The sequence below is a fragment of the Zingiber officinale genome, chromosome 9B, assembly GCF_018446385.1.
Source record: "Zingiber officinale cultivar Zhangliang chromosome 9B, Zo_v1.1, whole genome shotgun sequence".
Lineage (NCBI taxonomy): Eukaryota > Viridiplantae > Streptophyta > Magnoliopsida > Zingiberales > Zingiberaceae > Zingiber > Zingiber officinale.
Window position 1 is genome coordinate 115,914,213 of NC_056003.1, and position 12,541 is coordinate 115,926,753.

General features: G+C 36.8%; 2 protein-coding genes across 2 annotated transcripts; one reads left to right on the plus strand and one right to left on the minus strand.

The window, feature by feature from the left end:
• Window positions 1-219: 219 nt before the first annotated feature.
• LOC122022609 (gamma-glutamylcyclotransferase 2-2-like) lies at window positions 220-3,902 on the plus strand. Its single transcript, XM_042580639.1, has 9 exons — window positions 220-415; window positions 1,045-1,191; window positions 1,279-1,355; window positions 2,124-2,180; window positions 2,269-2,325; window positions 2,417-2,457; window positions 2,549-2,620; window positions 2,850-2,929; window positions 3,721-3,902. The coding sequence occupies exons 2-9, from the start codon at window positions 1,083-1,085 to the stop codon at window positions 3,882-3,884; spliced, it is 657 nt and encodes a 218-aa protein (XP_042436573.1). The 5' UTR covers window positions 220-415; window positions 1,045-1,082; the 3' UTR covers window positions 3,885-3,902.
• Window positions 3,903-4,572: 670 nt separating this feature from the next.
• On the minus strand, window positions 4,573-8,756 carry LOC122022607 (ribose-phosphate pyrophosphokinase 1-like). Its single transcript, XM_042580638.1, has 8 exons — window positions 8,489-8,756; window positions 8,098-8,274; window positions 6,856-7,104; window positions 6,431-6,574; window positions 6,153-6,320; window positions 5,521-5,590; window positions 5,294-5,375; window positions 4,573-5,166 (listed from the first exon to the last, which is right to left on the minus strand). The coding sequence occupies exons 1-8, from the start codon at window positions 8,621-8,623 to the stop codon at window positions 4,989-4,991; spliced, it is 1,203 nt and encodes a 400-aa protein (XP_042436572.1). The 5' UTR covers window positions 8,624-8,756; the 3' UTR covers window positions 4,573-4,988.
• Between the last annotated feature and the right edge of the window lie 3,785 nt (window positions 8,757-12,541).

The window sequence follows — 12,541 nt, forward strand, 5'->3', positions numbered from 1 at the left end:
AAAATCCAGTTAACTTAATTGACTATGAGTGGCACGGTTCTATAAATTTTTTCTATCAATTACGGGTATAAATTAGAAAGTGTACATAACGGAGAGTTGAAAATCGAATCCGGTCATCCGGATACAAATGCAGCAATCCTCACGTGGCTTGATCACGTGGTACTGACAGCCGGATGCACACGTGTCCTGTCGGTCTTATCCTTTCCACATGTTCCTATTTATTTACAGCTTCTGCCATTGCCATTTTCCCCTCTCGAAGCCCAAATCTGAGAGAGAGGAGAGCGAGCAGAAGAGCTAGGGTTTCGCCTCGGTGCAAATCTCGGTGAAACCCTAGTCCAAGCTCGCGCTCTCTCTCTCCCACTCTCGCGGCTCCGGTTCCCCGGCGACGGCGACAGCGCCAGTGAATAGACACCAGGTATTTGAGAATCGAAACTTTCTCTGTAAAGGTGATCTCTAAGAGTCGCATTGATTTGTTTACTGCCCTTTCCTGACAGTCTCACACTGATAATGAGATTCACTGCTAGCGTACAATGGTTCGGTATTTTTCTTCTAGCATCAAGTTAATCAAAATGGGAAACTGGTAGCTTCAAATAAATGTTTAGTGAACAAAGATCTGATCTTGAATAGCCAAATCCTAGATTCAAAATAGTCAAAATGAGAAATTTCTAGCTTAAATGCAACGAGGGGGAAAACAATCATGACTGGGAGAGACAAGTAACTAAAATGGAAGATGATCAGAGAAGAAAGTTATGATCTATTCATCAAGTATTTGACAATTCCTTCAATTGTGCTTACTTGGACCTTCATAAAACATGATGCCATATTTGTGATTATCAACTATTCAGTTCTGTTAGTTCTACCTTCCTCTAGTCATTCTTGAGTAGCCAATCTCGTCTCCTTGGCTATTGTACTACAAAGATTATTGTCGGCAGCATGGTTTTGCACTTAATCATTGTTGCATTTTGTTCAAACTTCTTGTCTCTAAACATTAATTATGCAAATCGGTCCTGTGCATTGATGCTATGCATGATTTTGTCTTCGCAGGAAGCTCGCTGATCACTATCCTACCAAGCTAAATAACGATGGTGTTGTGGGTTTTTGGATATGGATCGTTGGTTTGGAACCCTGGATTTGATTTTGATGAGAGAATAGTAGGCTTCATCAAAGATTATAGACGTGTCTTTGATCTTGGTAACAGTTGTTTCCTCGCCTGTAGGATATTTATCGGTGTTACATGTGAAGTATTTTACAGAATTATATTTCCTTCCTCCTCTGCAGCATGCATAGACCACAGAGGTACACCAGCTAATCCAGCAAGAACTTGCACGTTGGAAGCAAAGAGCAAAGCAGTCTGTGTAAGAATTTTTTTGGGTCATGGTTTATCTATCTAGGACGGGATCGTGCATGTGCTATCTAAATCCCATTTACCTAGCTTATATTAACAATTTTCTGCTTGTGTTTTACATGTGTGATCAATTGATTAGTTGCTTCCGTGTGCCAGAAAGTACTCATAATTCATTGCCTATTATGACACTAAGGAATATATGTTGCTGTATTTGTTACTCTGAGTGATATATCAGTAACATCCATGGATTCATATGAGTAGCTACTATCTATCAATATCTTTCTTCTCGGACTAAACAAAATTGATGTGTACTGGTCATGGTCGTTGCAAGTTGACTTTTGCCAAATATAAGTTTGTTTTTGTATATTTAAAAAGTTAATACTGAATGTTTACTTTAAATTTTAGTTTCTAATTGTTATTTGATATATGACAAACAGACAGATGATCAAAACACAAATGGATGGTAGTTATGGTTGCTGGAGAACTGATCGGCACATATTTAATTTAAACCATGCTTTTGAAAATCATTCCGTGCTGATCAGCTTGGGTGAAAGTTATCATTACCTCACTTGCCGAACAGCAAACACTGCCACAGTATTATTCCTGTCAAGACCCAAACCCCAGTTCAAAATGATTTTTCTGACCACGATTGAACAAGTTTACAATTGACAGATGAACACAAGAATCTCTAAATAAGACTTTAGTTTTTAAGTGGTTTTGTTCTGTCAAACAAGTATCTTACATATCTATCTCTTAAACTTATTTTCTTTTACCTCAGTGGGGTGCTGCATACTGCGTTAAAGGAGGTCAAGAAAAAGAACAAGCAGCAATGCAGGTTAACATTATTTCATCGGTTGTTCTCCTGATGATATCTCTATTGTACATATAACAAAGTTGCGAAATTATTCACTTGAACATCTCAGTATTTGGAGAGAAGAGAGTGCGAGTATGACACGAAGGTGTTTGTGGACTTTTACAAGGTGTGGATCTCAGACTCTTGATTGATGCTACTGTTACTTCTTCTTTTCCTATTATTTGTGAAATTTGTGTAATGCAAAAATATTCTTTTAGGAGGATGATCCATTTAAGCCAGCAATAACAGGAGTCCTTGTGTAAGAACCAACTTAGTGACAATCTTTTCCTCCCACAAATATCTGTGTTTGCATTTCGATTCAAGTTAAATTATCTTTTCGATATTTGCAGTTTCATATCCACCCCTGATAAAGAAGCCAACAGATATTACTTAGGTCCAGCTCCTCTGCAGGATATGGCAAGGTTGTATACAGAGGGAAATTTTAAAATCGTCAATATATCTCAATGTTTTTGAATTGTTGTCATTTCACTACTAACCATTAGCATCCTTAATCTTCAGCGCTTCTCCATCAAGTGAAAGTAAGGGTGTTGGTTAGTGGTGGAATGAAAATATTCCATTAATGAATAAGAAAATTTCTTATTTATTTATTTATTTATTAAATTCTTAGCCAAGCTCTGTGCTAATTTTCAGGCAAATTGCCACTGCAAGTGGTCCATGTGGGAACAATAGAGACTACTTATTTCTACTAGAGAAGGCAATGCTTGAAATAGGTATGAACCATCTCTTGACTTCCTTCTGCCACTCACATAGCACACTATTATCAGTTGTTTGATCCAAGTTAATATGAAGGAAAATTTGGATTTGCTCATAGGATTTACTTTCCTTTTCAAGAACCTCCTCAGAACTTCAACAACATCAAAATGCTCCCCTAAAGAAGAAAAACTAAGCATTTCCCCCCAAGTCTTTGTGCTCCATCTCACTGAAAATTGGTATAGAGTTTCAGAAATGCCATAGTTTTGTGTGTTCATCGCGGCCCTATTCAGGAATTTTGATAATTTTAGAACTTTTGATGGGGTTTTAAAAATATAGGTGTGTGAGAATAACAAGCATTAGAGGGTTCTCCAGGAGTTTATTTGGCTAGGCCCTTTCCGATGCCTAAGTCATCATTGGTGCTTCAAGAAAGAAGATAAAAAAACAAATGTAAAGATGAAAGGAATTTGGGGTTTGTGAAGGCATACCTTCCTTTACTATTACATGTGCTATTTATGTAGCCTTATGCTCTCAAACCCTAATGATTTAATGGATTTCGGGTTGTGGTTCATGGGTGTTGGAGAGGCGATATAATCAGAGGTAACAATAGTTAAGTTGTAAGGGTAAAATGAAATGTTCTCTAATACAAGATCCTTCATTTGTGCCAATCACGGTAGCTTAGAAGCGATAAAATTCATCTAGTCAACTTTAAATAGTTGAAACAAATTTGGTTTGATGATGATCATAATGTTTACTTTAGAGTTTTACTGAAATAACAAAACAGTTGGTAACATCGAGAGGATAAATGCAGGCCATGAAGATGCAAGAGTGATTGAGTTGGCGAACGAGGTTAGAAAAGTGCTTGCAAAGCTGAAAGAGAAGAAGATAACTTCCCCGCGTATCTCAACCAAATCCCATCTGCCTCGGATCAACATTGCTTGCCTCCCTGAGACTGCCGTTGCGAGTTCAAGATAAGTGCAAACATCAAATGCTTACTCATTGGTACCCAAAGGAAGATCGTATCAACTATATGCATGCTCGAGCAAAGCTCTATTCTGTAATACTAAAACTGCCCAACCTTTTCAAATCTCAAGTAGTGATTACTGCCTAGCATCGGTAGTAGATTGTATCGACTAAATGGTGTGCAGTGGAAAACGGTATGAATTATGAGTTGAGAGATTGCAAACTTTTCGTCTATTGCGCCAAACTTACCCCAAACCAACATGAGTAACCCAAGCCCATTCTGGACTAAACTGAAAACTATATAGATCATTCTATGCTATCGGATTTTATGTCATCAAATTCATAAAACCTTTCCTCTCCAAACCCTCGAAGATCCTTTGCTCTTACAACGATGCCAAAGTCTCTGACTTCCTACTCCATGCAACTCACCACCTCTTCTCCAAAATTATCCATTAGTACCTAAGAGTGTTCTAGACTAGGGTAAGTAGTTGGATTCAAAGTCTAGGGTAATTAGTTGGATTCAAAGTCGATGAATAGGCAAAGAGATTTCCACATCGGATATTATTACAATGGCGGCAGTCAATTTTTCAAATGAACTTTGGGTTGAATTCGAAAGCATGGCTTACAAATTGCTCAAGCAAAGGTGCTAAAAAAAACCCAAACCAATTCATCTCTGAAAGTTATCCATCAATGGACCAGGATGATAAAATTCTGAAAAGATTTCCAAGTATTACATGGAGGAGGAATACACTAGAATTTTGTCTCAAAGTACAAAGCGATCGACAGGAGAATATCTGCAATGAGATATTGAAAGGATATTGTACATAAAGCTGCACAAGATCCTCCCGCCTCCGTCGAAATCAATCAATGTCCAAACTAGAATTGGGTTCATAGTCAACCTGGTCAGTAAAGTGCGACAGGAATCCGATATCAGACTCGTCTCTCTCTTTATTCAAAACCTTGTCGAAATGTTAAATAAATAAACAGCAATCGTTATTCAAGATCAGTCAAAGGAGCTGAAGGGGTTATTGTTGCCGAAGCTCAATAGAAAATGTCTCCACGGCCAAACAAAAAGCTGCTGCTGCTGATTTGTCGATCTGTCAACTAGAATATTTATCATAGAAAAATGCTACTTACTGAGCAATCATCATGAACCCGCCAAATTGTCTCGCCTAGGAGATTTGCCACGGAAAGAACAGTCAGCTGAGGAAAACTTTGTTCCGATGCAGGGATAGTGTTGGTAACAATGACTTCCTGGAACAAGCCACTCGATAGCCTCTCGATTGCAGGAGGGCTGCATCGAAATTAAAATATAATTATCGACGTGACTAAACTCAAAAAACACAGTGTAACGCTAAAGTAGAGTACAAAGGAGCAACCTAATTTCCATATTTGAAGTAAAACAAGACGAGGAAAGATACCTAAAGACAGCGTGTGTGCTGCATGCATAAACCTCTCTTGCTCCTTCTTGATGTAAAAGAGCTGCACCTTTTTCTATAGTACCTAGAATCATCGAAACAGTAATCTGAAAGTCAATAAAACTACTAATCTGAATGGTCATATATCATCTAAGTAGTCTAAAGAGACACTGAGGGAATGAGCAATAGAAGTTATGGTTGAAGAATGAAGACAATAAGGAATGGCTTACCAGCAGTATCTATCATATCGTCCACCATGACGGCTACTTTTCCTTTAACATCACCAATCAGGTTCATTACCTTCACGGTTGCAATAACATACTTCATTAGTAGATGATAGTAAAGTAACAAGAAGAAAAGTCGAGGATATTCCATACAAGGGACAAGGGAAATGACCAACAAAGCATCAACCTCACTTTTTTTACCATCTCCTAATAAAGACTAAAGTACAACTGATTCCAAAACATATCTCAACATTGACAAAGTCTGATTATGTGATGTATAATGGAGTGAATTATAATCATCACATTTAACTTAGAGGGAGACTAGCAAAAAAAAAAAAAGTTTGTGATAAACAATTCTTTGTTAAGCCAAATATGGGTTGGTGGAAACAAAATGGGATGTATTGAGAACTCCAGATTATTCTCATAGTCTTCCATACAATTACTTATGCATTTAATAGGTGAAAGCACTTGTAGCAGGGTAGTGTGTTATTCCTATTCCACGTATAAGCTATGCAACTTCTACAAATTTTCACTCATCAGAGAGAAGCTTGATCAATATTCGACGTCACTGTACAGAAAAATCGATGTTGAACATATATTCTACAATAAGAATCAATCGAGTAGACTATTCAGTTTACCTCTGCAATGTTATGGCCATGGCGTCTTTTATCAACAATTGCTAGAGGTGCATCGGATAACTTTTTCGCAAAAGCACGTGCTCTTGCCACGCCTCCAACATCTGGTGAGACCACGACCAAATCATTTGAAGAAATAGTTTTACTTGCTAGGTAATCAAGTATCACTGGCTAGACAAATGAAACAAACAAAACCTGATTAGGAGAGATGTTAACCAATTTTATAGTAGAATCCAAAATAGAAAATGCGTAAACAATTTTAAATGACCGACAACAGCTACCTGACCATACACATGATCAACTGGAATATCAAAATATCCCATGGACTGTCCAGAATGCAAATCACAAGAAATCACTCTATTTGCACCAGCTTCCGTGATCAAGTTAGCAACAAGCTTCGCAGCAATAGATTCACGACCTTGAGTCTGAAAAGACAATCACATGCAGATGAGATGTAAACTCGACCAGGTTCACCAAAATAATCATCTAAAACATACATGAGGAAGCAACATAGGTTTCAAGTCAAGGAACCTAAAGCAAGAACTGCACTATTCGTTAAGAAATGAAATAAAAACAATCCAAGAAAACACTCGACTATTGATAAGGACCCAAAATATTAACTAAAAAATTTTGTAAAAAGAAAAATATTTAGTGATGGAAATGCTAGATAGAAAAGAGTAACCATATTAAACTTAGAAAATATTACCTTTCTATCTGCTCTAGCATAACCAAAATAAGGAATTACTGCAGTGATGGTTTTAGCAGACGCCCTACGGCAAGCATCAATCATTATCAAAAGCTCCATGAGATTTTCATTTGCCGGTGGGCAGGTTGGTTGAATAAGATATACATCACATCCCCTAACACTCTCTTGTAACTGAACATAAATTTCACCATCTGCAAATCGCTTTATATTTATCTTTCCAAGTTCCAGACCTAAATAGCCAGCAATTTCCTACCATGGAAACAAAAAAAAAGTAAACAACTAACATAACATCGAGAAAGATAATTAACAATATAGAATCAGATCATCAATAGTAATACCATATTATACACATAATTACTCAAGATAAGAATCTTATTGCTTACCATGACTTATTGTTATTATAAATATACAATAACACGATCATTCTTTAACAATTTGTTAATGTTTCTACTACTTTCTGAATCTAAGTTTAATAACTTTCTGAACTGTTAACTGTAAGAAATACAAGGTTATTTTTTCTGTTTTCACAATACTTCTTCCCAAATTCTCAAGAGTTTCTAACTTATCGGATTAATCTTTCATAATTTTCCATTCTTTCACTTATCCTTTCCTAAAATTAATCCTGGAATACAGTGGAACAGAGTTTTGAAAAAAAAAATGGTGTGTTGTCATCATATAGAAGTCAGCAGATTCTTCAAACTAAAACACTCTGATTCTTGAGTATCAAAAAAAAGTTAAGACTCAGTGACTTACCAGTTCTTTCAAAGAATTCAGATCCTATCCTGGCCTATTCAATGAGAGAAATGGCAGGGATATGAGTACAACATTGATATCTTATAAGTTAACAATGTCAATAAGAAAAGAATGAGGCATGAATCATATTAAATGATTCACAAAGAAGCCTTAGATAGTATCAAGGATGAATCTCTCAACATGCACAGCACCAAGTTAGATGTAATTGGAAAATCGCTAATAAACTCTAATAACCTTAAAATCAACCATCTGGTTCGATGACTATGAACATACATATTTAAATAAAGCAATAAACACAAGGAAAACCCGCCTTTGTGTCTGAAATTCGACACAGAGAGAACCCAACCAACTTGCATAACAGATTTTTATTAGGAAAAAATTAATGAAAGAAGTAAAATTGATCATTTATATTTTTTTTTTGAATAAAAATATTATGTATTCGATATAGAGGAATAAATAGAGATTAATTGATGGTGATGGTTCTTGTACCTGAGAAAGTGAGGGATTGGCAGTTCCTGAGAAGATACGCAGGCTTGTATCGAACTTTGATCTGTCGTCCCGCAAGCTCAGTTCCATTAAATTTCCGGGCAACGTCCGGTTGCTGGCGAATGGAAAGCCTGTCGGCGTGCCATTGTTCGATGTCAGTGGGTCAACCAATCTGCACCTCTGTCGAAACAACAATACAATTCATCAACATATTACATAAACAATCCGATTCCATCTATTATTAAAATCACATCTGTTGCAACCGCATTAAACAAATCAAGTAACACAAAGCGCATTAGAAGGATTTTTTTTCTTTAAAAAAAAAAGCCTTTTCTTTGACTTCGACGCATTCTTCAATCATTCTCGTGGAGAAATAACACTTGATTAAGATTACCACAGCGGAACGAGTGTACGGAAGGCTGCATCGCAAGCGACGGGGAACGATCGAAAAGCCCTCAGAATTTCGAGAAACCAGATTGGCGGAAGCGGAAGCAGAACCGGAGAACGCAACGGAAGCCATCGTAACCATATTAACCGGCCGGCGGCTTGACGGAAGATCGAAATTTTACTAGGGTTTCCCGCCGGCGCGCCCGATGAATCGAAGGAAAGGAAGAGGCTGCACCCTGCACGGCTCTGGATGGCAGAGGGTCTTCTGCCGCTATATTTTATCATCCAGAAAAATAAATTCCCTCATTTAATTCCTGTATTATTATTATTATTATTATTATTATTATTACTATTATTATTATACTTAATAAATATTATTAAATTATTTTTGAATATATTTTTTTGGAGGGCAATTATCTTACTTTATTCTCCTTCCTTTTTCTTCCAACTTTCGAAATATAGCACTAAATTGAAAGAATTTATCCTTCCATTGTATACTTTTTTCAAAATCATGTTCCATAAATAAGGCAAGTAGCTATATCGTTCTAGATTGATCTGGGTCATCCTTCAAACAAAACCAAAGTGAGCTCAACTGAGAATTACAAGGTTACGAGGAAAGCCCCGACTTTTATAACTTTCCTTGGGATGCCTCTTATCCTACCATATCAAAGTGTCCCTCCATATTAGGCCTAATAGGGCTCAACTCAAGATGATGTAAGAATATCTATATCAGTTTCTCTATAATATTTTTAAATTAATTTAAATAATCATTTTTTTCATATATATTATGATCCTGTCCGAGAATCGAGGTGATAGATGCTAGGGACGTAGCACTCCTGTTGGCCGCTAATGAACTCCGAATCGGCTATACCTGCAACCACAGCAGCGTCAGTGCCGAATCAGGGAGGGATTCCCGGCGATGACCCTCCAACGCTGAAGTCAGTGATCGGCGATGTAGAAGAGGCAACAAAGTAGCAGCATAATAGTAGTTACGGTAAAAATAAGCATACCTCCGTCGAAGCTTGGAGCCCTTTATATAGGACTCCGGGGAAGCGCGTGCATGCTCCTCAAGGCATGCGCGCTTCTCAAAGCTTTCTCTGAAAAGACATGTCAAGAAAACATCCCTGACACCATACCTCAATGACCCGAGCATATCTCTGACACGATAGTGGAAGCTTCCGCCGTACGATCATCTGCTTGTCCCTGCCGCCAATCATGTCATCTGTCGATGACACGACTTCCCATGAGGATATCTATTGATCCTCCTTTTGTCTGTTATTGAGCCGAGCGAGATGGTCGCTTGGCTAGCCCTCAGCCGTTCGGAGGGCTAGCCTCTGAGACTAGGGGTGATCGCGGATCGGGTTGGTTCGGTTATTGGGATAAAAGACTATCCGGCCCTACTAGATCGGATAATGTAATATATGACCCTACATCCGACCCTATATCCGGCGGTTATTATGTATTAAATATCCGACGGATTGTCAGTTATTTGGATATCCGACCCTATATCCAATGAAATATAAAATATAAATATAAAATAATAAAAAATAAAATATTTTAAAATGATAATAGACATTACTCATTACACGTTGTAATAGCTAATCGTCAATAGCTGTTACAACGTGTAATAACTTATCGGCAGTAGCTACTACAACGTGTAGCAGCTTATCCGCAGTAGCTACTATAACGTGTAACAACTTATCGACACTAGTTGCTACAAGTAGGGGTGATCGCGGATCGGGTTGGTTCGGTTATTGGGATAAAAAACTATCCGACCCTACTAGATCGGATAATGTAATATCATGACCCTACATCCGGCCCTATATCCGGCGGATTTTGTTTTTTCGGTTCGGTTCGGGTCGGTATAAGCGGGTTGATCGGTTTGGCGGGTTGACTGCTCACCCCTATCTGAGACTAGCGAAGTGGCCGCTCGGCCAACATTCCACTATCCGATCTATATCCGCGGGTGACCGTCGGTTCTGAGGCTCAGTGCGAGTCTGAGCGGGCTGGCCACTCGACGTATCTCTTGTTTTGAACGTCGGAAGCTCGATATGCGACCGAGCTGTGGTAATTATTTGGTTGATATCGGTGTGGCTATCCTTCACACAGGTCAGGCAAGTGGGTCGCCCGATCGAGCAACGATGTGGGGCGTTGATCGTCTGGATTTTGACCTCCACAGTAACAACGACCCTCTGAGGAATGGACCCTTATCATCAAATCACACTATATCAATTATCCTAAATTTTTCATTATTTTTATTTTTTTAATTATTTTCTTATCTCTTATAATTTTTTATTATTTGTTCTCTCCTAATATTTACTTTTCATTACCTAATCAATTTCTTTTATTTTCTCCATCTCTCAAATTAAATAATATTTTAATATTTAAAAAATAAACTTTATTTTCTTAAGTTTCAAGTACTATTTATAAAATCTCAATTTAGGCGATTGATAAGATAGTTAATATAAAAAAATTACATAAAATTATAAAAATTAAGATGAATTCTATATTTAAGGAAGATGATATAAGTACTCTAAACACACATGGCTCAAGAAGAATAGATTGATTATTCTATATAGCCCAAGCATTTTAATTCCTAAATATCCATAATTTAATCTCCAGTTCAGATCCATAATACGACATGACCAGGGCAGACAAGCCATGAACGGGGAATAGGCTCCTCCGACAAATATCTATATGTTAGGATCACATCAATATTATTGCTCAGAGACATTTCTGTGCAAACGGTAAGTGGGTATCTTCCTCTTCGTTTGCTTTTGGACCAATCTGTTCCTCTTCCCGGTCTTGAGTATGTCAGCGACAGGACACGAATTTTGGATGCGTCATAGCCCATCCAAGATTGCATTTATTGAAATCGGTAAATTACTGAACCATATGGCTAAAATTTCAGAATACTTAAATCATGTATTTAAGTTTTAAAATTATGTATCCAATTTCAGTTTTACTTTTCTAAATCGATTGCTGGCAATTGATTGAGGCACGGTTCATCAGCACATCAGTATATTTAAAATATTATTACTTTAAATATGATATATGGAAATGATACTTAAAATATGAAGAACTAGATGAACATATAAAATTTTATATGATCTTATATCATTCTAAATTTTCTATATTTATCCGTCGGTTTTACTGAAATCGACTAATAAATTTAGAGACTTCAGAATAATATAAAATCATATTTTTATGTTTTTGATTAATTCTCTATGATTATATTCATATTCTCAAATATTAATTTGATATATTATATTAAAAATATTGATGTTTTTAACTTGTTTTTTATCGAGTTATATTCCACCAATTGATTGTAATATTGTAGTCATCGATTTGTGAAATATTACGTGACTACATAATCATTTCCAATCGATTGAGAATAGTAAAAGGGTAAAATGGATATTGAGTATGTGATTTTATAATTTTAAAACTTAGGTTCACGTAGTCGAATTTAAATGGTGATCATATGTTCACTTTATAATTTTATCGAAACAAACTTCTAGTTAGTAACATCGAGAAGAATGCAGGCTGTGAAGATAGGAGAGTGATTGAGTTGCCAAACAAGGTTAAACAAGTGCTTGCGAAGTTGAAAGGGAAGAATCAATTAGTCGAGACTATAAATTTTTTGTCGGCTATACTGATATTTAACTTTTCGAATCTATTAATTTTAAAATTGACTGATTCTATCCTAATTTTTTTTCATCTATTACTAAAGTAAATCAACCAGCACAATCAATGACGTTTGCTCTGCAATTAATATTCTAGAATTCTTTTTTGAGTGGAGAAAATTAATTTTACTATTGTAGCCTAGAATCATATCGGCACGATAAACCTTAAAACCTGAATTGAGCTTGTGACTCCAAAATTCTTCATTGGATCCCAACATGCGGCAAAAAAGTGAAACGCTCGTCCTAGCACCTTTGCCAGTTTATCTTAGGATCAACATAAAAGAAGTAAATCACAATAACTTAGGAGACAAGTGGATTAGGGATGAGTTATATGGGATGCATAAATTTAAGCCTCGCTAACCTCGAGATTCAATCCC